We start from the raw sequence: 23,523 nt of genomic DNA, 5'->3' as shown, positions 1-23,523 counted from the left end.
TTCTCAATATGTTATAAACTTATGAATCAATATCGAGGCCTACAAGTTTTGGTGGTTCTAAGAAGTAACATTAAAACATGAAGGACAACTAGGACAAATAAATGAAATTTGTAGTAAGCTGTTCGAAATAAAATCAACGACATAAAAGTATGTACCTCTTTTGTCAGCATAATATTGTACTGCGTGTACTGCATGGTACCTACTGCATTATGAATAATATTTGTTTGTAAAGTATTTCTATAATATTGCATTTTAAAAATGTAGCATATTACTTTTGTTTTCAATTAGTTAATAATAATAATTAAAATAAAATGACACTCCAAAGATCTTTTTATAAAAGTAAGTATTCGATTAAAGGTGGAATAAAGCTTCATTTTAAAGCTCGTAGTGAAAGAAACTTGAAACAGTGAACGCACCCTGTTTGGACACTTATGTCATGCTTTGTCAATGTGACATGTAAATAGTCAAATAGACATTTGAACAATAACACAAATGATCGATAAATCTGGAATATGATAACCTTCCCCCTACTGTTCCTCGTCCTACTAACATGAAATCCCTTCTCTCATTAACTAGTACTCGATTTGTTTATGTTATGTCTAAATTTATTATTACTAACAAAATAAAACTATGAATATCAAGCGTCCAAATATGGTTTATAGATTTTAGATTTTATGTTATAATTTATTCAATTAGTTTACTGTTCGTCCTTTATAACAATTAAATTAACTTGGTGTTGGTAATTTTTATATATTGTGTGTGTCATTTGTTTTTTGTTGTAGATATCTGCGCTTGACTGATACATTTGAGCTTCTTATGAATCTATGAAATGTAAAACTATCCACAACGTGACATTGGCAAAATTGTGGCAACGCAGCACTGCCATTCATAAAATAAAATTGAATTGAATTGAAATTGACCGAACATTATAAATATTTATTGTCCTATTTCTGTGCAAGCCAAATTTAAAATAAGACAACATGAACAGGAAGAGGAAAACGCATTTATTTGATTTATATTGGGAAGATATCATAGTGGCCAATATTATTCCCTTTCTTTCAATACAAGAATGTTTCATATTTCGATGTGTTTCACGGACTTGTCTTCAAATTGTGGATATGTATTTCTCGAAATTGAAGTCTCTAAAATTGATGAACAAAGGCTTCTCGCCTCACACGTTCAATGTAAGTAAATTTTGAATGAAATGTAAATCTGTTGGATAAGTAATAACAACGAAATATTTACAGGTTTTCGGTACCACTTGTACGAAGTTAAAACTGCTCAATTTAAGCAGATGTGCGACGATTACAGATGCTGAGTTGATACCCATGTTACGACGTAATACTGGGCTTATAAACTTGAATCTTAGCCAGTGCAATAACCTGAGCGCTAAAAGTCTACAGCCAGTGATTTTATATTGTGATAATTTGCAAATATTAAAGCTCGCACGATGCGCTTGGCTTACGACTGGTGCAGTGGAAGCTTTGGCCCTTCACCAGAGTAAATTGGAGGATGTAGATTTAGCATATTGTATTTCAATATCTGAGAGTTGTATTCTGATATTCATTAAGAAGTTTAGGCAAATAAAGACTTTAAACTTAGAGGGTAATAAGCAAGTAACTGATAAGTGTCTATATACAATGTCCAAATATAGTAAATCGTTGAAACTCCTCAATTTGGGTGGCTGTTGTGACATAACGGACAAGGGAGTGAGGTGAGAAATATTAAATTTAATATTTTTAAGCACTCATATATATTTTTATGTTGCAAGATGATATTGCAAGTTCTTATAACCTTGTTAAACTTAAAAATTTATTTCCCTATTAACTAAATAACATAGATGTTAATTTGTTGATATTTGTTAGAAGAAAATACTAAAAACGAGTGAACAGGTATATTCTAGGTATTTCAGACGCGATCCATTTTCGGCCACATCTCAGCTTACCATCAGGCGAGATCATGGCCAAGCGCTTCCCTATTGTATGATAAACAAAAATACTATAATGGCTATTAAGCAATAACAGTAAAAGCTGAAACAATTGTATAATTGTTCACTTCTTCATATTCCAGAGCACTAGCACTCCACTTGCCACAACTAGAGGGCCTACTTGTTCGTGGCTGCACCAAAGTTACCGAGAACAGTCTCCGATTAATGAGAGACAGGGTCCACCTGGATCGGAGACCAGCTCAGGCTGTACCGTTACCTGTTTATGTGCAAATTTGAATGGTTGTGCTTATTCTAGCGTTTATGCTTAGTGTGCAGGGTTCCTTGTAATAAATTGATATTATTTTAGCCAACATGGTCGTCTATGTAGGCAATTGCCTATTAATATTTGAAAATGTTTAGTGGAAAATTTCTATAATGAATATGAGAAAATTTCTATAATGAATATGAACTTGGCAAATGGGTTCAAATTCTCGGCATATAAAATTTAATTGCTTTGAAACCTTAGAGTATATATTACAATAGTATAGAGCGAGTGTATTGCACAAATTGCCTAGTGCGGATCGTAGGCAGATGAGCTATAGATACTATATAGATGTGTGTGTGACAAATAGGGATGGGTAGGTATCAATTGCGTGTTGAACTATCGATAATTTATGTAAATAAATATGTATCATAAGTAAATTTTATGTTCAATAAGTTATTAAAGGAAAAATATATGAATAAAGTATAAATATGTAATTTTTTTATTTGTTTACCAACTGAATAAAGTTTGTTTATTCCATTTGAATATTAAATATTATATAAGAAATTTTCTTGTATTAATTATAAGTACTTTAAAAAAATATGTTTAATTGGAATATCAGAAAAACGTGAGTACTTTTTAAATAATAAAGTTAATAAAATAAAAGATCGGGTTTAGTGCTATTTCTTTAATAATAAATCAAACAATAATAATAATGTTTTAAAAATGGTAAAAAATATTAAGGAATAATCAATAATTTAAAATGATAATATAATAAATAATATTAATAATTTTTTTATTTAATTTTATCCATTCTACTATCAAAATCTTCAAAATCAATTTAGCGGTTCAGAAAATATATCGTAACATTACATACTTTACATTTACACTATAATACATTCGCATTCATAATATTAGAAAGTGTATCATACAAAACACACCACAAATTTATTTATAATACATTTTTAAAAGAGTTTTAATTTTAAAGTTAAATAAATAATTTGTTAAAATATAGTTCTTCTAGTAAACTTTATATCGAGTACAGCGTTGGTCAGGTCACATCACTACGATCACGTGACGGCAGTGAGGCGCGCGAGCGAGCCTGCGCGTGTCCGCCTCCCACCTACCCTTCACCCCCGCGATGCTAGATTTATTTTCATAAAAATAAGTATAACAATCGACTTACTGATGAAATGTGATAGTGGATTTCAATTTTGTGTATTTTCTAGTATCGTTTTTGCAAGATAGAACTGCACATTTCACCATGTTTATTCGTAAATATAAAAAAAATCCAGAGCAACGCACTTCATGAGCACTCAACCACGACTGCGAGCGCTCGCGGCGGGAGCGTCGTGTTGTTCCCACCTGTGCCTACTGTTCCCACTTGGTTGTTCGCACTCTATAGATAGTATATATACTCTAAGTTTGAAACGTTAAATAATGTTTATTTTTCCAAGTTATGATGTTTTGTTTTCTTAAAATTATCCTTATTTGTCGAAATGATTGATGAGTTGTGTCAAGTTAAATTTTATTATCGTAATTAGCGTTGCAATTGCGTATTTTACTTTTTTGTGTTTTGTACAAGAAATAACAAGTCTTAACAGCTATAAATAATATATTTAAGGAACCCTTTTTTGCCCTCACAAGCTGCTTGGCTTCATGCAGGAGCTTGGGTGGTTTCAATTTTAGCTGGTTTCCCCCACCTCCCTCTCACGCAAAATAGGCGCTTGACGTCGAGTTGCGGAGAAATGCCCTATATTATTATGGAACCCTTGCAATGTGAGATGATATTATAATAGTATTGTGGATATAAGATAAAGTTTCTGTAACTTTAGTTTTTTTTTTTTTTTTACATAATTATTTTTCATCTCCTTTGAGGAGCTAAAAATATTTTTTTAACCTACCTACCACCTCCAAAAAGGAGGAGGTTCTAAATTCGCCCAGATATTTTTTTACATAAAAAAAAAATGATGTCATTGTAATTTTTATTTCTATTATTGTAAAAACTAAAAGTGAAAAGCATCCCTATGTCTTGAAGATATTTTGCATTACAATTACAACTAGATTTTTTATCTGTTTAATATAGGTAGGTACATTTTAGACAGATTATTATAGATATGTTAAGTTTCTCTTATACATGGAAATATATATGTTTCTGCTCTATGTGGTGTTTTGTTTTTATAATTTTCAAGAAATTAATCATCTTCTTGCCATAGAAAAGTAATTAAATATCGGAGAATGTTACTAGTAAATGAAATAGTTTATTTTATAATAAATAAATAGTTTGAGTACATTACACCAAATATCATAGAATGTTGACCTTACCAAGACCTTACCCATAAAAAAATATTTATCTGTTTTGTGTATTAAGTGTTGATTTTATTGAATAATATGTTGTTTTGTATTCATTTAGTTTCAAGTAGCTTTTCCGCCTGTTAGTTTTTATAACGATTTAGGAAGGATTTAGGCTTGAGATCTCAACTTTGTATATGTACATAGTATAATTATGAAGACAATATTTTTATTATATTAAATAGCAAATAAATTGTGAAATAAATATATGGTATGGACTCTTTTGTTTTATTTAATCATCGTTTAGTATACTGTATTTGACCGCCTCCTTGGTACAGTGGTTGACGCGTGAGCGTAGCACCGAGGGGTCCTGGGTTCGATTCCCGGTGGAGACGAAGAAAAAAAAAATGTCTCGGTCTGGCAGGACACAGAAGGCTGATCTCCTACTTGTCCCTAAATAAAAATCGATCAGTGAAACAGATGTATAATGCATCTGCCCCTTACCCCACTAGGGGAAATGGGACTTCACTTTTTTTTTTAGTATACTGTGAGTATACTTCTCTATCTGTACACGTAGGTACAAAAGTAAATTTTATGAAATTATGCCAAAGTAAAAACTAGTTCAATGTAAATTTCCATGTCCTACAAAAGCAGATTAAGCTAGTGAAAGATTTTTTTTATCTGGAGATAGGAGGCTCGACTTTATGTGAAAATGAAACATCTCATTCTCATGGGCATGCATTTCCTTTGACTAGACGGCATGATATCTGTATAGCCTTAGTCGATGATAAATGGGCTATCTAACACCGAAATAATTTTTCAAATCGGTGAGATTAGCGCGTTCAAACTCTTCAGCTTTATAATATTAAGTATAGATTATTCTATGCCATTGTTATGTATAACAAACAAGAAACAAGCATACAGGCTGGGGGTAAATGTGTCTAAATTCTATACCAAATGCACGCGGCTGTAGTTCCGCGGCAGATTTCTTTTTTATGTTCCAACATTTTCGTCGAACTGTCTGGCAGGAATTCAGAAGCGCAATTTTCTGGGTTTATTCATTTTCCGGACACGGTCCTGGAATAGTGAGTATCAAACCTTATTTCAGTTCTGTACTATAATGCGTGTACTAGTAAATAAGTTGTCGCTGAACTTGCCAAGTTAGTCTGCAGTTTTGATTAAAGTAATCATTTCAAATTTAAAAACATGCTATGAAAAAAATGTTCTGCTTTTGAAACTTTACGGCGTGTAAAAGTAGTCGCGTCTTCAGTCACAACTTGTAACATTGAAACACATAGGCATGAGTTTTGTTGTAGGTATGAAATAAAACTGCACAAATTTTCACAAAATTATATTTTGTGTGATAACACCTGCTACAAGGTCTTATTGTTATTGTATTTACAATATTCTTTATTCTACACATTAGTAACAAATAACATTTATAACGTAAGGAGCAGATCTTACAAATAATTTACTGTAGGGAGGCCTCGTCTCGCGACGACGCAACTAATCGTAACTTAAAATTTAATTACCGCGATTGTTAATAACATTTGGCAATAAATAACTAGGATAACACGAAAAATAACCCTTAAACGTAAAGCGTAAAAGAAATTAGCTTGTTAAAACTTATATTAAAAAAATATAAAATTAATCTTTAGGCCCGTTTCATATGAAATGGCTCACCAATCGTACTCGCTAACGTGAACTAATACTATCACATGGATAAAATTAAAAATTATTATACAAATACACTAGCGTCATTGATCCTATGAATACAGCCTTGTGTTAAGTAAAGCGGTCCATTTACAATATCTTACACTGGAATTAAGCATAGTTTGGGACGAGAAAGAGGCACTTTTATGAACAGATCAGACGGACCTATGGTAATATTATTACTATACGCGGACTGTACAGATTATGTATGTATATTACATCTCAATGGAAAAACAAAACAGCATATACACATAAAACATAAGCATTTTAAACAAATTTTTACATAAAACGGTACAATTTCCGAATCGATTGCACGCAACTCTCATTAAAACACTTAATACTTATGATTTCTTTGGGAGTTATAAAATATTACTTACATGATTTAAACAAGCCCCGATATATTACTGTCCGATCAAAAGATTATCACAGTTCATGTGCCGATATCTAAACTGTAAACGGATAAAAATTGCAATTGTTTCCACACTTTATTGCACTATACAATTATTATGCTACATTTCATTGACCGTACAAATACAAAATAAGTCTTTAAATACATTTTTATTCAGTAATTTTGTACTTTTCTCAACATTTCGTCAGTTTCCTCAGAGAGAATCTACATACACATTATTTTTACTAACATTGGTGCGAGTTGGGATGGGGCCAAATTGTAGTGATCAATCCATAACAAAAACCTAAGCAAGTTGCCCAAAATTAATATAACATTACACTACAGTAAATTGATAAAATTATTATTAAACATAATAAATAAACAGAATACATAGTTACAATTACGATTAAAAAACATTTGGACGAAATTCGGAAGCATGTCATGACAAAATCATGCTCGTGTTATCAGCAATTTGCCCCACCCCTTACACATACGCCCTCAAACAAAAAGCTGCCTCTCCCAACTGAAACACTGACAAGGCAACTCAAGTGGTGTTACGTTTCCATATTTACACTAACATTATTTGTACTATAACTTAACACTCGTAGTCAATCAGTTCCCGCATGAGTATTCACAACGCAGTTTAATTTCGCGAAACCGTCCAAAACAAACGTCCAATACAACGTCCTTAGCACTGGTACACAGTTTAATCACTATTTCTGCACTCTCACTGCACTATCACTTGCGGCACTGTGTCTTCGGTCGAGGCTACCGACGCATTGTGGAATTTAAAGTTTGCATGGTCAGAGGTGGTGGAGGGTTGATGTATCCCGCATAGGCATACACATTAGGTTGCTGTGCCCTTGGATCTGGCGCTGGGTACTGTACAGTTGGTTGTACGTTCATCATCTGCACGGGCAGGTTGTTGAACTGCTGCTGTGGGGGCACTCGGTAGCCGTTCAAACTGTATTGATTGAGGAGGTGCGTGTTCAGGTTCGGCGACATGCGCGAGCCGGGCCCCATCGGCACGTGTTGGATTTGGCTGAGGTTGCCTGCAAGTATTGAAACATATTATTATTGCAAAGAATGAAGAATAGACTCCTACTAATCAGATTAACTCAAGTAGACATTTCCCATCAGTCTGGATGGAGGTCAAAAGTATAAAAATTCATTAGGCCATTTTACTAACAACTATATGGATATCAAATTTATCTGAGATAAAATAAATAAATAAGAATAAATAACAACAAAGACGCAAAAATGATTCATCACATAAATGCAGATAATTAATTATAATATTTCAAACAAATTTACATATACTTTTTTCGCATATTATGACAACAACAAAGGAAAATTACTAAAATTTCAAATTTTCCATCTGCATTTTGTCTATTGAAAGATTAAAATATAAACAAAAAGACAATTCATACATAACAATTTTTTTGTGCTTCCATTTTTTAACTCACATAAACTGTACTCTGTCAAACTCAAATGAATTGTCTCACATATATCCTACTAATATTATAAATACGAAAGTTTGTATGCATGTTTTTGCTTTTTGTTTGTTGCTCCTTCAAGAAAAAAACTTTTGAACCGATTTTCGTGAAATTTGGCACTCATAGAGGTTAACTTAGATTAACACATAGGAAAGTTTTTAGGACGGCAACGGGAACTACGCGGGTTTTCCTCTGATTGCGGGCAAAGCCGCGGGCGAAAAGCTAGTAACTCATAACGTGACAATTATAAAAAAACAAAATAAATAAAAAGGCATACTCACTGGTAGCGTTTCTTGTGTTCCTCGGCGAGTCGAGTTGGTTATGCGCCGGCGCATAGTACTTCGGCGCGTGGTAGTGGCCACTGGGAGGCGTGCCGGCTTGCTGTCCATACTGGAAGATGAGAATAAAAACATTTTTGTTAATTTACTGTACATCTATCTATCTATCCTATCCTATCCTATATATTATAAAGCTACTCTGATTAGAAAAATTCTTTCAGTTTTTGAATTCTTTAGCCCATTTATCGAGGAAAGCTATTAATAGGCTATATATTAACGCTAAGACCAACAGGAGCGGAGCAATGCGGGTAAAACTGCAGAGCACAGCTAGTATAATCTATACTTATATTATAAAGCTGAAGAGTTTGTTTGAACACGCTAATTTCAACTACCGGTCCGATTTGAAAAATTCTTTCGTTGTTAGATTGCCCATTTATCGAGGAAGGCTATAGGCTATATATCATCACGCTAAGACCAACAGGAGCGGAGCAATGCGGGTAAAACTGCAGAGCACAGCAAGTATAATCTATACTAATACAGTAGAACCCCGTTAAGTCGAACCTCGATAAGTCAAAAACCTCCAAATCTCGAAAAAATGTTTTGTTCCCTTCCCTTCAAACACCAAAACCTCCATTTCTTGAAATCTTGACCCTCTGTTAGTCGAAATAATCACAGAGTCCCTCCAAGCCATTTTGGTACATATTTTCACTCTATAACTCGAAAAATTAAATTTGACCTCTGTATGTCGAACATAGCAACGTTTTATTTTAAAACCTTTACAACTTGATCATTAGGAATTTATTACCTCTATTGTTCGAACAAAAATAAGTTACCGACTTTAAGAACTTGCCGACAATAAATTCAAAATTTATAAGAATAAACCTCAAACTCTTTATGTCGAATCAAAATCCGCCTAAGTCGAAATCCTCCATAAGTTGAAAACTCTATAACTCGAATTTTTTGGCGTCTCCCTTGGTATTCGACTTATAGAGGTTCTACTGTATTATAAAGCTGAAGAGTTTGTTTGAACACGCTAATTTCAACTACCAGTCCGATTTGAAAAATTCTTTCGTTGTTAGATTGCCCATTTATCGAGGAAGGCTATAGGCTATATATCATCACGCTAAGACCAACAGGAGCGGAGCAATGCGGGTAAAACTGCAGAGCACAGCAAGTATAATCTATACTAATATTATAAAGCTGAAGAGTTTGTTTGAACACGCTAATTTCAACTACCGGTCCGATTTGAAAAATTCTTTCGTTGTTAGATTGCCCATTTATCGAGGAAGGCTATAGGCTATATATCATCACGCTAAGACCAACAGGAGCGGATCAATGCGGGTAAAACCGCAGAGCACAGCTAGTTATAATTGGAACAAAGTTCCTTATCGCGCGTTGTGAAAGGGGTAAAGGGCTAGACGGAAATTTTTTTTACGAAATTTTTGCTAGAGTTGTAAGCCGTGCGCCGTGCGCGTGGTTCTCTGTCTGTCTCTCTCTAACTAAACACTTCGTTCCATCCGGATGTCCCTTGACATCGCTCAAGTTTTTTATTTATATTATACTAGCGGTCCGCCCCGGCTCCGCCCGTGGTACATATTCACGTTTTCTCTACATATTCTCTACATAAGAACCATCCTCGAACTTCAAGGAATATTATAAAAAAAGAATTAACAAAATCGGTTAAGCCGTTCTCAAGTTATGCGCTTACCAACACATTTTGGGATTCATTTTTATATTATAAGACTAGTGGTCCGCCCCGGCTTCGCCCGCGGTACATGTTTACGTTTTCTCTCCATAAGAACCATCCTCGTACTTCAAGAAATATTATAAAAAAAGAATCAACGAAATCGGTTCAGCCGTTCTCGAGTTATGCGCTTACCAACACATTTTGGGATTTATTTTTATATTATAAGATTACACAGCTCAACAAAAAAACAATTTTTTGTTGTTGCCCTTGATATTTCTACAGATTTATATAATTCAACTACCCAGTTTGCGAATGTAATCATTAAAATTATTCAATTGGCTCTAGTTTTTTTTTTTTTTTAAGTGGATTTTCATATGTTTAATTTTCTTACGGCTCTTTAGAATACGGGTTACTAACAAGTGTTGATTTTTTTTGGTGAATTACGTTTTCTACACATTTCTTCGCTCAGACATAACCCTATTCTATAAAACTGACTGTAGAATATGAGGATAATTAATAGTTTCTCCAAAAAAATCATTTTTATGAACAACAATTGTTCGGTTTGTATTGAGTTTAAGAAACCGAGTAGCACAATGGTCAGCAAAGTGGATACACCAAATTCCCTTGATGTTTTTATTAATGGGATTAAACAAAGCAAATGCATTGGGAATAATTATTAAAAATGGGAATTAAGGCCTTTGAGGGAATCTAGAAGTATAAGAAGAAGGCCCGACGGCCCTACAGGACCGGCGTGTCGAAAATTGATAAAAGATGAAAAATTAACAAAATTAACAACTTATGCTGAATGTGAATTATGGAGAGGCATAGTATTGGTAAATTTAATGTAAATTTAAAGCACCAAACCATATAGAAATTGCGCAACAGATGTTGAAAAACTCAATATTTTATGAGCGATGATACGAACATAAAGCTACACTTTCCCCACAGTCTCCTGGATATATTTTCAGTAAATCTGGGAAATTTCTGTAAGAAACAGGAAGAACGCATCCAAAAATAACCAAAATTATGGAATAAAGTTATCAAGGTACATGGGATCGTCAACTGATGGCAGGTTGCTGATGGTCCTTAAGAAACGATTGTCCCCAAAATAACTATAGAAGAGAAGCTTATAAAATATATTTTCTAGTACTATTTCATAAGTTTTAATGATTTTTCTCTATTTTTATGTCCATTTTAATGAATCAAAAACTAAAACAAAACAACAAGTAAAACTTTGTAATAAATAAATGATGTTAAACAAATAAACCCTTTTATTCCATACTGCGTTTTAGAGTCTAATAAGAAAATAAGGATTTAAAAAAAACTAGAGCCAATCTACCAAAACCATTAATAGTTTTATATATAACATGCATTAAATTATTCGAAACCACTTTCATATCCCGGGCAACAAAATCATTGTTGACCAGTGTTATATAACCTGCGCGGGCGGCGTGTGCGGCGGGTGCTGCGGCGCGTCGGCCATCTGCTGCAGCTTGGCGAGCGAGCACGACGGCGCCCAGCCCGCGTGGTACTGCTGCTGCTGCTGGAACCCGAGGTAGCCGCCCTGGTACCCGCCCCCACCGCCACTCGTCGTCGACTGCATCACGCCTATAGAGCAAAAAACTCAAACATTTATTCAAGGGAATAGACATCTTCTAGAAGCACTTTCGAATCGTGATAACAAAGTTCGTAATTACTATGACATAATTTTCCACCAACTGTGGGAACCGTTAAAATTATGTGAAAAATTACACAACTGTGGAAAACGGTAAAATTATGTGGAAAATTACGACACGAAAAAGGGTACAATTAAGAGGAAGAATGAAATGTTGAACATTGTACAATATAGATGGAAAATTGTGATATACGTAAATTAAACCGCAGCCCGTGCTTGATTTAATCACAACTGTGGAATTAGGTACAGTTAATTGGAGAATTGCGATATGCAGACCGAAAGATGTGAAAAACAAAAAAATTTAACAGAGCATAATGAATAAATCGCGTTTAAAATCCGTAAAAAAGTATTTAATTTCTAAATATTTTTAATTTGTTTATTATTTTCCCAAACAATATACAAATTAAAAATAATAGTAAGTAAGAATCTTACCATGCGGCTGGTGTGCGGGTGGCGTTGCACGATGTCTCGCGGGCGGCGTTGCCGCGCTGCGCATCGCTTTGCTCTCCGTGTTGCCGCTGGCTGAGCTGTTCCTATAAACGTTAATAAGTCATAAAAAGGTCAGTCGAAAAAGTAGTAGTGCTTTCAGGATATGCATATTGAAATAAATATTTAATATACTTAAGTTACTTTGTCTGAAATCTGTGAAATAGCATAAACAAACAAAAAATTAAAATTTTTTATAGTCTACAGTTTTCTTTTTAAGTCTATGCTAAAACGCAACTTCATCATAACACCAATAAAATGTATCAACTTACCTATTCCTATTATTGATCTTCTGTTGTTTCGGCGGCTGGTTGGGCTGGCTCATGATCGACGGTATGTGTATCGACGAGTGCGGGTACTGCGGGCTTGGAGCCGGGTGCATGTGCATCATGGAGCATGGTGACGCTAGATCTGAGCCTATACTGGTCGGAGACTCCAATCCAAGCTGACTAACATCTAGCTCACAAGCCGGGTACTGCACTGAATGCACCGAGTTACTCGTAGAGTCTGGTGTATACACCCCCATAGACTGTAACGCTGGACTAACAGACTCGCACATCTCTTCTTTACTATTCTCTTTCGGAGACTCTTCTTTCTTCGAATGCTGGCGAGACTTCTTCTCGATTTCCTTCTCCTGTACGCAAGGTCCGTTCTGGTACGACTTGCAGCCCGGCGAAGTTAACACCTGCGGGCTCTGTTGCCGGTACTCCGCGCAACTCGTCGCCACTTCGGGCTGCTTGTTCACTTGCCGCTGCATCATTTGCTTCATTTGAGCTTCGTTGTGCGACTGCGACTTCTTCGGCTCGCATTGCGTCTGACAACCGGTCGTGATTTTCGACTGTTTCGTCGGCTTGCATTCGTTCTTTTGACTGCATTCAGAAGCTTTGGATGTTGGAGCTTTAGCCTCCTTATAGTGCGAAAGCTGCGTCGTATAAATGCTGCTAGAGAGCGCACTGTACGCGATATTGTGAAAATCTTTCTGGTTGAACTTTTGCGGCGACTTCTGCATTTGATCTAAATGCGGCAAGTTGAAACCTTGGAATTTGTCGAGGTAGGTTTTGTCGTTGTTCTTCATGTCAAGAAATCTGTTGTGATCCCACGTGCTCTGCAACCTCGTGGGATCCCACGGTGGCCATTGTGGATATTGAGCGTGTGTTGTATGGTAGTTGGGGATTTGATTCATCGTATAATCCGCCTTTGGAACGAGTTCATTGTCATATTTAAATTTCGGCAACATTTTGTTTAAATCATTTTGATCCGCTTTTAATAGCTGCGAGCTGCAAGTCTTGTCATGTTTAGCGGATACGTTTTTTGTCTCGCATTTTGTGGTGTTAGATTTTTCCTTCTTAAAAAAATCTTGCTTCTTCGGCGCCTCACTAGATTTAGTATCCGATTTGCTCGTGACCGTGACGGAGTTTATCACGTTTATTGGCACAGACGTCTCTGGCTTCCTTGCGTTTGCACTTTGGTCTGGAAAAAACATCTTCGGCTCCGGAGTGCTTCTTGGCGTATCATTTTTAGACGGTTTTTTATCAGTTTTCTCTAATTTACTGTGCGCAGAGTTGACCCTAACGTCCCGAAGTTTACTTTTCTCTCTTGGCCTTTGGTTGGGATCGTTCTTATCTTGCGAACTTGTTTGTATTATGTTCATAGACCCACTTAACGCAGTTTGTAGCGAGTTATTTGCAAACGTATGATCCAAATCAGTTCTTTCCAAGCCCATATTGACAGCGGCATTAGCGCTTTGACATCGTGGTAAAAAATTAATATCAGTCACGTTTGGGACTTTTGGTATTGATACAGGATTGACTACGGGCGATGATATAGGATGTGGAACTTCGAGTTTCGTCGTAGTTTTGCTTATAACGGGTGTTGAGTCCGGCATACTTGTCATGACTCTATTTTGTTCACTAGTTTTAATGAGAACTTTGTCAGTTTGAACACCTTGCGATTCCTTAGTTACTGGCGGTCTATGATTCATATAAGAATGCTGCATCGAATTAATAGGTTGGATTGTCATAGAATTACTCATAGATGTTTGATAATTTTGCATGTTGGTCTCAATTATACTCCTGGATACGACGATCTCATCTTTACGAGTATTTAATGTATCATTTCGAAACGTTATCTCACTTTCTTGGCTGGTAATCGGATTATGCAATTTACTTGTAATGTCTATGAATGAATCTGTTTTTGGTGGGTCTGGCCGTTTCATACTTATAACATCTCTGTGTGGATCTAAACTTTGAATGATAGACTCAATTTTGTTGGGTGACTTTTTCTCTGTGTTTTTTGTGTCATCCATATTCTGATGTATAACTGTCTCTTTTCGCATTTCAAACCTTTTCTGTTCAGAAACAATATCGGCATTCATTTTTTCTGGTGACTTCTTCGCTTTTGGCGATTCACTTATGACGGTTTTATCGTTTTTCTTAGGGGAAATGCCTGTTTGAGGTGAATTAGGATTATCTGACTCTCCTTCCACAACTATAGTTTCTATTTGATGTATTTTTGCAACATTTGGTACAATAAGGTCCATAGATGATTTATTCCTGCTTATATCTTCAGGTCCTTTTGCATCTAAAACTATGTGCGCATTTTCCGTAGTGACTACGGGCATAACTTTTGAAGGACTTTCATTTTCTTGTATTTCCTTTGGCTTTGACTCACTATTTTGAACTGGTATTATATCATTTGCTTTAGGAGATGGAAGTGGACAACTTTGGCTATTATTGTCATCCGATTCTGAAATGATGATTGTGTCCTTATCATCTAGAACTGTTTTCGCTGGTGATTTTATTTCTCCATTCCTGGTCAATTCTTTCTCTTTTGGTTCAGGTTCACTGGCTTTGTTTTCGCTTTCATCAGCATTCACATTAAGGTTTTCCAGATTTTGTAGAGGAGTTTCACGGTCGCATTTATTATCTGTTGTTTCATTGATAACTTGATCTTTTTCTGCGATCGATTTTGGTGAATCCATGTGAATGCTATCAAGTTCCATATCACTGGTGTGGTTATCCGTACTGTTTTCCTCGATGGGTCTTGGCGTAGCGGGTTTACTTGCGACGCTCTTCCTATCCTCTCCTTCCTCAACATCCATTTCATCGTCCGCCTCACCTGAAGAGTCTTCCGAACTCTCTTCCGAATTCTTAGCTTTCTCTTCAACTTTTTCATCATTGACCTGAACTGCAGTTTCTTTTTCAGGCACTGGTTCATCCTTATGATCAATATCATTCGATTTACAAGTATCTTCATCGAGTTTAGTTTTCTTTGCGACTGGCGAGTCGCTTCTTCTTTTGGCCTTGTTCATTCGTTGCCGCTTAGTTTGTCTTCCGCGCCACGCAAGTTTTCTCTTACTCTTTACTTTGCTAGCCGGAGTTACTCGCGTTTCCAAACTCTCCTGACTATCTTGACTGTCTGAAGCATACGCATCTTTACCACTCTGTACATTATTTTCAACAATTTCATTAGCTTCATTCTGTAAGACTCGCGATGATCGACGCGCCACGCTCTTACTTCTCGGCCTTCTGACAACTTCGTCTTTCTTTTCTTCTTCAACTGTTTCCGATATTTTTCTGTTACTGTCACGTTTCCGTTTTCTTGTACCGTCACTAATTGTTGGCGTAGTTTGATACGTACTCTCGCTGTACTTGAGCGGCCTCGTTCTTCTTCTACCTGAAGATGTGACTTCTACTTGACTATCGGGTGCCTTTTCCGTGTTATTAACTGCACTATCAGCTTTAGATGGCATTTCAGGCTCTGTTTCAGTATGTTCACTCTCTGTTTTCAAATCACCTTCATCGTTTTCTGTTTCTTGGTCACCTGAGTTCTCTTCCGGTGATCTGAAGGGATTCACTGTTGGTGCTAGTAGTGGAGTCCACCTTAGACATTCAGGATCAATTTCCAGTCGTGGTTTAGCTCTTAGCTTTTTCATGTGATTATCGACCCTATTCCAATCGACGCAAATGCCTAATTTGACAGTATCATCACTTGGAACATATCTTACAAAACCAAGCAGCTGAAATGTGATAGCTATATCATTCATATGCATTCCCGTTGTCAAGGCAATGTCTTCAAATGTGAATGGCTTATCTCTATATTCATCAAGGAATTCCAGAATAACAGATTTCCAATAGGCGTGATACGATACTCTGCCTAAATCAGATAAAGGTTTTTCTGGAGTTCCTGGCTGACCTTCTTCCTTCGAAAGTAAATAACCTGTGAAAGAAATATCGCAATTAATACACGTCCCATAAAATTATACGCAAAAACAAATAACATTTCAGAATTAATAAAGAAAAATAATTTCACCACTCACTAAAATGTATCAAGAATCGTCCAAAGCCCTGTCTCTGATACTGCGGCATCGTCATTATGCACGACACGTTATATTTTTGCTGGCAATGTTTCTCCTTTGAAAAGTATCCAACTAGATGACATCCTTTGCTGTCATTTTTCGTCAACACATAGAAAAGGAAGGGTTCGACATCGTAATACAGCGTTTTGTGGTCAAGGAACAATTTCGCCAAGAGGCAGAGGTTCTGGCAATAGCTCTTATTGGCATTTCCGTCCACTTCGAAGACGGAAATATCTCCACGTCGGTATATCTCCGTGGCTGGAGGATGTCTCCAGAGGCACTTATCAAGATGCCGCACTAACACTGCGCGGCTTTTCGCGTATTTAAGGCAAAACTCGCAAAGGAACAGCTTCGGTAATCTGCAAGAGGATTTTTTTTTTTTTGTTATACTTTAAGAAAAAATGTTACACAATTAAACCTAAGTTATTACTCCTGCATTGTGTTAGCTGTTTATTATCTTGTTGTATTACAATTTAAATCTTCATACAATAATAATTAATGTCTAGTCTAACAAAAAAATCACGAAGATATTTTATTCAATTCAGTTTGACTTCTCATTTCAAAATATTATTTACCTACTACATAATATACACATGACCCACCTCGCATACTCCTGCGGGAACGGGCTCGAGTACCACGTCTCGATCTCCCACTGGCCAAACTCGATAGCCGAGGGGCACCTTGCCCCCGAACTTGCCCCTGCCCCTGAACTTGCCCCCACCCCTGCCCCCGAAGTCTCCTCCCCACCACCCGCTGTTCGAGCAGCTGCAAATAATTCTGCATCCGCTTCTGTTACGCCGGGAGGGAGACGCTTCCCTTCTGTAAAATTATTTTACTTTTTTATGGTCGGTCTTTAAAAGTACAAGTTTTGATACAAAAAGCTTTGATCATTAATAACAACTAGATACACAAGCAAAGACAACGTAAATCGTAATCACCAAAAAAAAAAAATAGTAAAGTTTTGGGTGCATTGTAAATTCGACAATATTTCATTTGACTTATGTTGAATTTATTTTTTGTATATTGACCAGCATTTTTACGCTAAACTAGCGTTAAAATTATCGTTTTGGTTCATTTTGTCAATATACAATAATGTTAATAAGCTTTATTTGCTTTAAAGTTTGATTCTTTGGATATAGGTACATATTTTAGGACAGTTTCAATTTCGTTTTTGTTTAGGATTGTGTATCTAGTTGTATTTAAAGATCAAAGACAGGAAGGGTTACATAAGAAAAAAATTACTTTATTTTTTTATATGTTCAAGTAGGTACAAAGTAGTTATTGATATCATAACATCTTTTAAATATCCATGAATATGTGGCTCATGATTTTTAATGAGGATATATTTTGTTACATAAGGTTGTGAATATGAATGATGAGATGTTTATGCAAATATTTAAGATAACAAATTCTTAGAGGAAACATGAAAAAGCCTGACAATAATGTCTGAAAATAAACTGAATAGATTGTGACAACCTAACTGAACATAAAATATACATGCAGTTATTTCCACACACAAATAAAAAACATAAAATAAATAATAAATCACACACAGTAACAATATAAAGACGCGCGAGCGAAAGTGCATGTGTGGATACTGCCGAAGTGACACGTCCGAACAGAGAAAACGTACAAACTCACCGTCCGAACAGGGAATAAAAATAAAAGCGCAATTTACGTTAAACACCGTTGCATTGGATCGTATCGCGACTGAAGCCCGACTCGCACGCGGCCGACTGCGAGACATCCATACTAGAACCGAGACGGGTCCATTGATATAGCGACCGTGACAACATATTGAAACAGAATCAGAGCGCCGCGCGTTCGCCGCTAAAGGGGCGTATATCAATGGAGGGATCGAGATCTCGCAATCGCGTCGCGCCGGCGGCCAACAATCAGAGCGAGACGGTCAGATCCACCGAACACTTTCACCGCGCCGCGAACCGATCTTACCCGTCTGATTGGTGGCCGCCAGCGCTAGGCCGCGCAATAGTTTGGCGTCCTCCGGCGCGCGCCCGCCGCCCGCGCGCTTGCCCGCCGCCAGGCTGCGCACCAGCGCGCTCGCGCTCAACCGCACCGCGCCCCGCTCCCTCTCCCTCTCCTCCTCCATCTCCCTCCCGCCCTCCTGTTCACCCTCCTGCTCCACATCCCTCTCGCCCTCCACCTCGCATTTCTCTTTCTTTAGTGACGCTTGGTACCTCCGAAACGTACTCCGCGTCTCCTTCAACACCTGCCTGTCTTCCGCCTCCGGGCTCTCTTCGCGTTTCGGAGGCCGGGATCTGTGCCGCGATTGCGATCTAGACGCAGTCCGCACCGAATAGAATTCAGACAGGCCGTCGAATAGCGTCGAGAGCAGTCTATCGCTGCATCTGCTGCGTCTCCTTTGCCGTATCTCTGCTAAATTGGGTCTCGAAGCCCGCGAGCTCGGGCGGGGGGAGCTCGGTCGGGGAGGGCTCGGTCGGGGCGGCTCCTCCTTCTCTTGCAGGAGCGGCTGCTTCTGCGCTTCGGCCGCGAAGCCCCAGACGGCGGCGGGCTCGGTGGCGAGCCGCTCGAACAGCGTGGGCGCGGGCGGGGACGGCTCGGGCTCCGGCGAGCGGTCGGAGCCGCGCTGGGAGGGCGAGCGGCGCAGGCGCAGCTCGAGGCGCTGCACGCGGGTGACGCGCACGCCGCCCCACTGGTTGTCCTCCCAGCTCTCCCACTCGCTGGACGACTCGCGCCGGCGCCGCTTGACGAGGTTGAACGCGGAGAATCTGAAGAACTTTTGTTTCTCCTTGGACATTCTCTGTTCGGACGGGAGGCGGTATGGGGAGGCATTACCGTCGGACGGCTCGTCGTCGGAGTCGGCCCGCCGCGCCGCCGCTTTTGGTTTCCGTTTCTTGGGTGTCCCACTCATTGTCATCCTGAAAATGATAAAGTAAACCATACTGTGATAGCGACATGTTTAACAAATAAAAAAGTGTATATAAAAATAACCATTTTTTAACAGAAATAATATTTGTAATGTGTATATAAACTTAAAAAATAATAGCAAAAATGAAGTATTTACTACAAACTAGAATAACCAGATGCAAAATATATGCTGTTAGATTCAAGTACATCATTAAACATGTACTTCAATTTTACTGAACAACAAAATCGTAACAAGGTCTAGTCTTAATAATTTTATTCATTCAACCAACATTTAAAAAAAAAACTAAATATTCTTCTCAAACATACTTTAAAAACACAAAACACCTATATTCATAAGTAGAACAACACAAATCCATATTCATAACTGTACCAAATACTTAATCATTTACTTCATTTTTGATAAACAAACAGTTTAAATAAATTAATTATGCTCCCATACCTAGGCCTAGTCGCGCAGGTCTCGCAGGTGAAGGGCGGCGGCGCGCAGCGCGGGTGCGCGACGCTGCTGCACGCCGAGCAGCGCGCCGCCCACTCGCCGCGCGCGCCGCACAATGCGCACCGCGCGCACTCGCCGCAGCACCACCGGCCGCTCTACGCACACAATATCGTTAAACTAGCTGACCTACACATTTATTTTTTACTACATAGTTGAATTACGCAACTTTGTTGTTGTTGTTGAGTTGCAAAATTAATTAATTATTATCTATGTAAAACATTTTTAAAAATTGTACGCCACATGGCAGATGACAGCGGATCACTCCATATGTAATAACCTTTAAAACCTGTGAAGAACAACAGTGTGAACAAGTGTGTGTTGTGTGTGTCATTTGAATTTGATTTATTATATCACAATGTGCAGTTTTAGCCCAACAATTAAACATCAAGGTTTGACATTACGGCGATTATGAATAGGCTACACTACAGTGATTGGTTCTACTCGCCCATCCCTGCCCATCGTGAAGAGGGCCAATGCGCCCAAAGACAATGATGTTTTACTAGATGATATAGTTGTCATTTCAATTTTGAGGGCAGATGACTACATCTTCATCAAAATTATATATACATAATGCAGAGAAAACAAATAAAACTATTTATTAACTATCCTATCTACCCTGTTTGTCAACAAATAATATAAAATCTTACTTGAATACCTCTCTATCTTAAGAAATGCATGTTCTTAGCAGTTTTAGAGATGTAAGCATATTTTATTATAGCAGGAAGAGACTTTGTTTTATGTAGTGATTTTATTTCATGATTAAAGCAGCATTGTTTTAGTATGCATGTAATCTAAGAAAACAATTATGTAAATAATTGCATTACATTTTCCTGCACTGTGTATCGGAAATTGTATATATAAATCGTTTGATTACATAGATTTTAATTGTTGTTAATAATAAACATAACACATACATTCGTAAATCATGCTTTCCTTCATGCATTTGATGGCAATAACAATAAAGTTTAATTAATCAAATGAGGGAAACACAAATGATTTCTAAAAATATATGATTAATTTAATGATCTTAAATATTTTATGTTATTGTATTATAAGTAAATACAAAAACTTCTAACAAGAACAGCATTTAATTTTATTTTATTTTAAATAAACTTTTTATATACAGAAGAATCAAGCAACAAGGGTCTTAGAGACTTAGTAATAAGTATCTGGGTGTTCAATTTAACAATTAATATTTGTTGTAATGCCTCAGCCCCCGGAATCACAGACACAATATAAAATCTATTTTGTCGTGGTCTCATTGGGCCGCTCGGTGGTCAATGGGTTAAAAACTAACATTTAATTTTTTATACAAAAATAATCCATTCAATTATTTATTTTAAGGCATATTAAAGTGAACAAAGTTTAAATTAAAAACCTGTTCTATTTAATTAGCATTTATGTTTTTCAATTTCTGATTCGGTTTATGTCTGTTTTATTGTTACATAAAAAATGTTTCAAAATACTTTTAATAAATGGTGCAATATTTATTTTTGTTATTTTATTCAACGGAGCTATACATTATATGACATTCAAATATGAATTTGTAAATAAATGTTTAATCTTAATAGTGAAATAAAATTATAAAACGTACCTTAATAGTATTTAGGTTGACATATTCCAATAAATTCAAACAAGTAGGGTGCGCATAGGACTTGCACTGGGTGCAGCAGATCAACGCCTCCGCAGAACCCAGGCGATTCCTAGCATCGGTCCCTAGACACTCCGCACACACAGGCACTCCTCCAATTTGCTTCTGAAATATTGTATTGTTCTTTTTAATGCTACAATATTATATTGTTCTTGTTTTAATATTGTATACTCTTTTATCAAATTACTAACTCCATAAAAGACAAAGTGGATATTGATTGTTTACATTTAATGGAAGTTACAGTAAACAAATAAAATAAAATTAACTTGGGAATCTTTATGAAACAAAAACATGTGGATTTTTTGTTTATTAAAATAAAAAGCAAGTGTAACTTATCAAAAAAATTATGAAAACAAAAATTATTATAATGATATAAGTAAACAAAAACTTTAGTGAAAACATTGAGAACTTTAGTTTCACATTGCCAAACAACCAATGCAAACGAAAGTAAACAATGATTTTTAACATAGTTTTTCTAATCAGATACTGTTTACAAAACATTTGTTTACATTGTATTACTTACCTTTTCGGGTGACTCCGAGCTTTTCTTCAGTTTCTGACGCTCCACGCCAGCTGGACGGTCTGTGACCTGGTAGTTACCAGATACGTTGGTCAACAGCCCCCGAGCCACCGCACGCTTCGCGGCAGCTCGTAACAAAGCACGCACATCCGTGTTTTCCTCCACTGACACTTGGTATGCTTGTCGCAAATGTTTTTCAATTGTTTTCAAGTTGGAACCATCTCGTTCGCCCAACTCTCGTACCGCTTTAGCCACAACACGGGTGATATCCGCGTCTGCAGCTATCCGCAGAATTTTATTTTGCACTCCACATGGATCCTTGTACGTGCTCTGACCCTTATTATACACTTTTAACACGGCACCATCGCGCACGGCTCGCTCTAAACGCTCCGAAACAACATCTTCGTGATAGTTGTGATGCTGTCTTATCGCATGACAGATGCGTTCAACGCTCGGCCTCTGCTTTTGCGATCGTATTTTATGTATCGCTTCAAGAATCCATCGCTTCCACACTTCTTTTCCGACGTCGTCTGGTTCAATCATTTTTGTTTTAGATTATTTGTTACGGCCGTCTGAGTAACGGTACGGTATAGTCGCTTGAGATATGTCAACACCCATTGTATTTTGGCGCCCCGAGCGAAATTCCATTTTATAAAATGGAACCTCGCTGGAAGCGGCCGGAAAATTCGGCCGCGATACGAGACGCCAGCTTACAACATGCGCGCAAGGTGCTCACTCACGGATGACACATCGGGCCTCACAAGCGGGTTTTGGCGGAGCGAGTATCCAATGGCGGCCATCTTGTGGCAATTACAATTTACGTCTTGAATAAATCTACACACAACGTAAATAAAAGTCTTTATTCATAAATGCACAATCGTCCTTTTCCAGTTCCTTTTACATCCGAAACACTTTATATTTAAATCACTAAAAATAATACGTCATTACAATATTGAAATACATAGTAGTTGTTCCGGTTTTTTTTTCTCACAATGCGTCTTCACAAAACAAATAACACTGTTATATTTGGCCAATGATTGCTCGTATTTAAATTTATTTTATTTTTTGTGCTTAATCAGTTGTCATGTATTTAAATTTCTGCTAATTTATCATAAAAACATTCACAAAACACCAACAAAAGGCTCTTCAAAATGGCTATCAAACCATCAATCAGATTTCTTGCTACATGAAAAAACAATTTTGATATCCTGTCGGTAATATTGTATTGCCATTTTAATTATAATTTACCATTATCTAGGTACACACTTTGTAATCGTATTTTGTTTATGGTCTAATCATTTGTTAGTTATGTCTATGGTTATTAAAGATTAAAAAGATTTAGGTATATCTGTGAATATTTTATACTACAAAGCCGATCGCCGAGG

The 23,523-nt window shown here is 37.0% G+C and overlaps 3 protein-coding genes across 3 annotated transcripts; 1 reads left to right on the top strand and 2 right to left on the bottom strand.

Moving 5' to 3' along the window:
- Positions 1–456: 456 nt before the first annotated feature.
- LOC123697840 (F-box/LRR-repeat protein 15) lies at positions 457–2,446 on the top strand. The gene is made up of 4 exons (XM_045644403.1): positions 457–508; positions 912–1,184; positions 1,248–1,714; positions 2,071–2,446. Exons 2-4 carry the CDS (start codon positions 981–983, stop codon positions 2,222–2,224), a joined length of 825 nt encoding a protein of 274 aa, XP_045500359.1. The 5' UTR covers positions 457–508; positions 912–980; the 3' UTR covers positions 2,225–2,446.
- A 3,373-nt stretch (positions 2,447–5,819) lies between these two features.
- On the bottom strand, positions 5,820–7,653 carry LOC123697846. The gene has a single exon (XM_045644408.1). It carries the CDS (start codon positions 7,603–7,605, stop codon positions 7,351–7,353), a length of 255 nt encoding a protein of 84 aa, XP_045500364.1. The 5' UTR covers positions 7,606–7,653; the 3' UTR covers positions 5,820–7,350.
- A 632-nt stretch (positions 7,654–8,285) lies between these two features.
- Positions 8,286–23,325, bottom strand: LOC123697817 (histone acetyltransferase KAT6B). Its single transcript, XM_045644370.1, has 10 exons — positions 22,142–23,325; positions 21,562–21,723; positions 19,911–20,062; positions 19,379–19,461; positions 17,164–17,380; positions 16,523–16,920; positions 12,477–16,422; positions 12,151–12,251; positions 11,482–11,651; positions 8,286–8,468 (listed from the first exon to the last, which is right to left on the bottom strand). The coding sequence occupies exons 1-10, from the start codon at positions 22,679–22,681 to the stop codon at positions 8,301–8,303; spliced, it is 5,937 nt and encodes a 1,978-aa protein (XP_045500326.1). The 5' UTR covers positions 22,682–23,325; the 3' UTR covers positions 8,286–8,300.
- Positions 23,326–23,523: the final 198 nt, after the last annotated feature.

This window comes from Colias croceus, chromosome 15 (genome assembly GCF_905220415.1).
Source record: "Colias croceus chromosome 15, ilColCroc2.1".
NCBI classification, from domain to species: domain Eukaryota; kingdom Metazoa; phylum Arthropoda; class Insecta; order Lepidoptera; family Pieridae; genus Colias; species Colias croceus.
The sequence above is the reverse complement of the archived record's forward strand: the minus strand, read 5'-3'. Positions and strand labels throughout refer to the sequence as shown.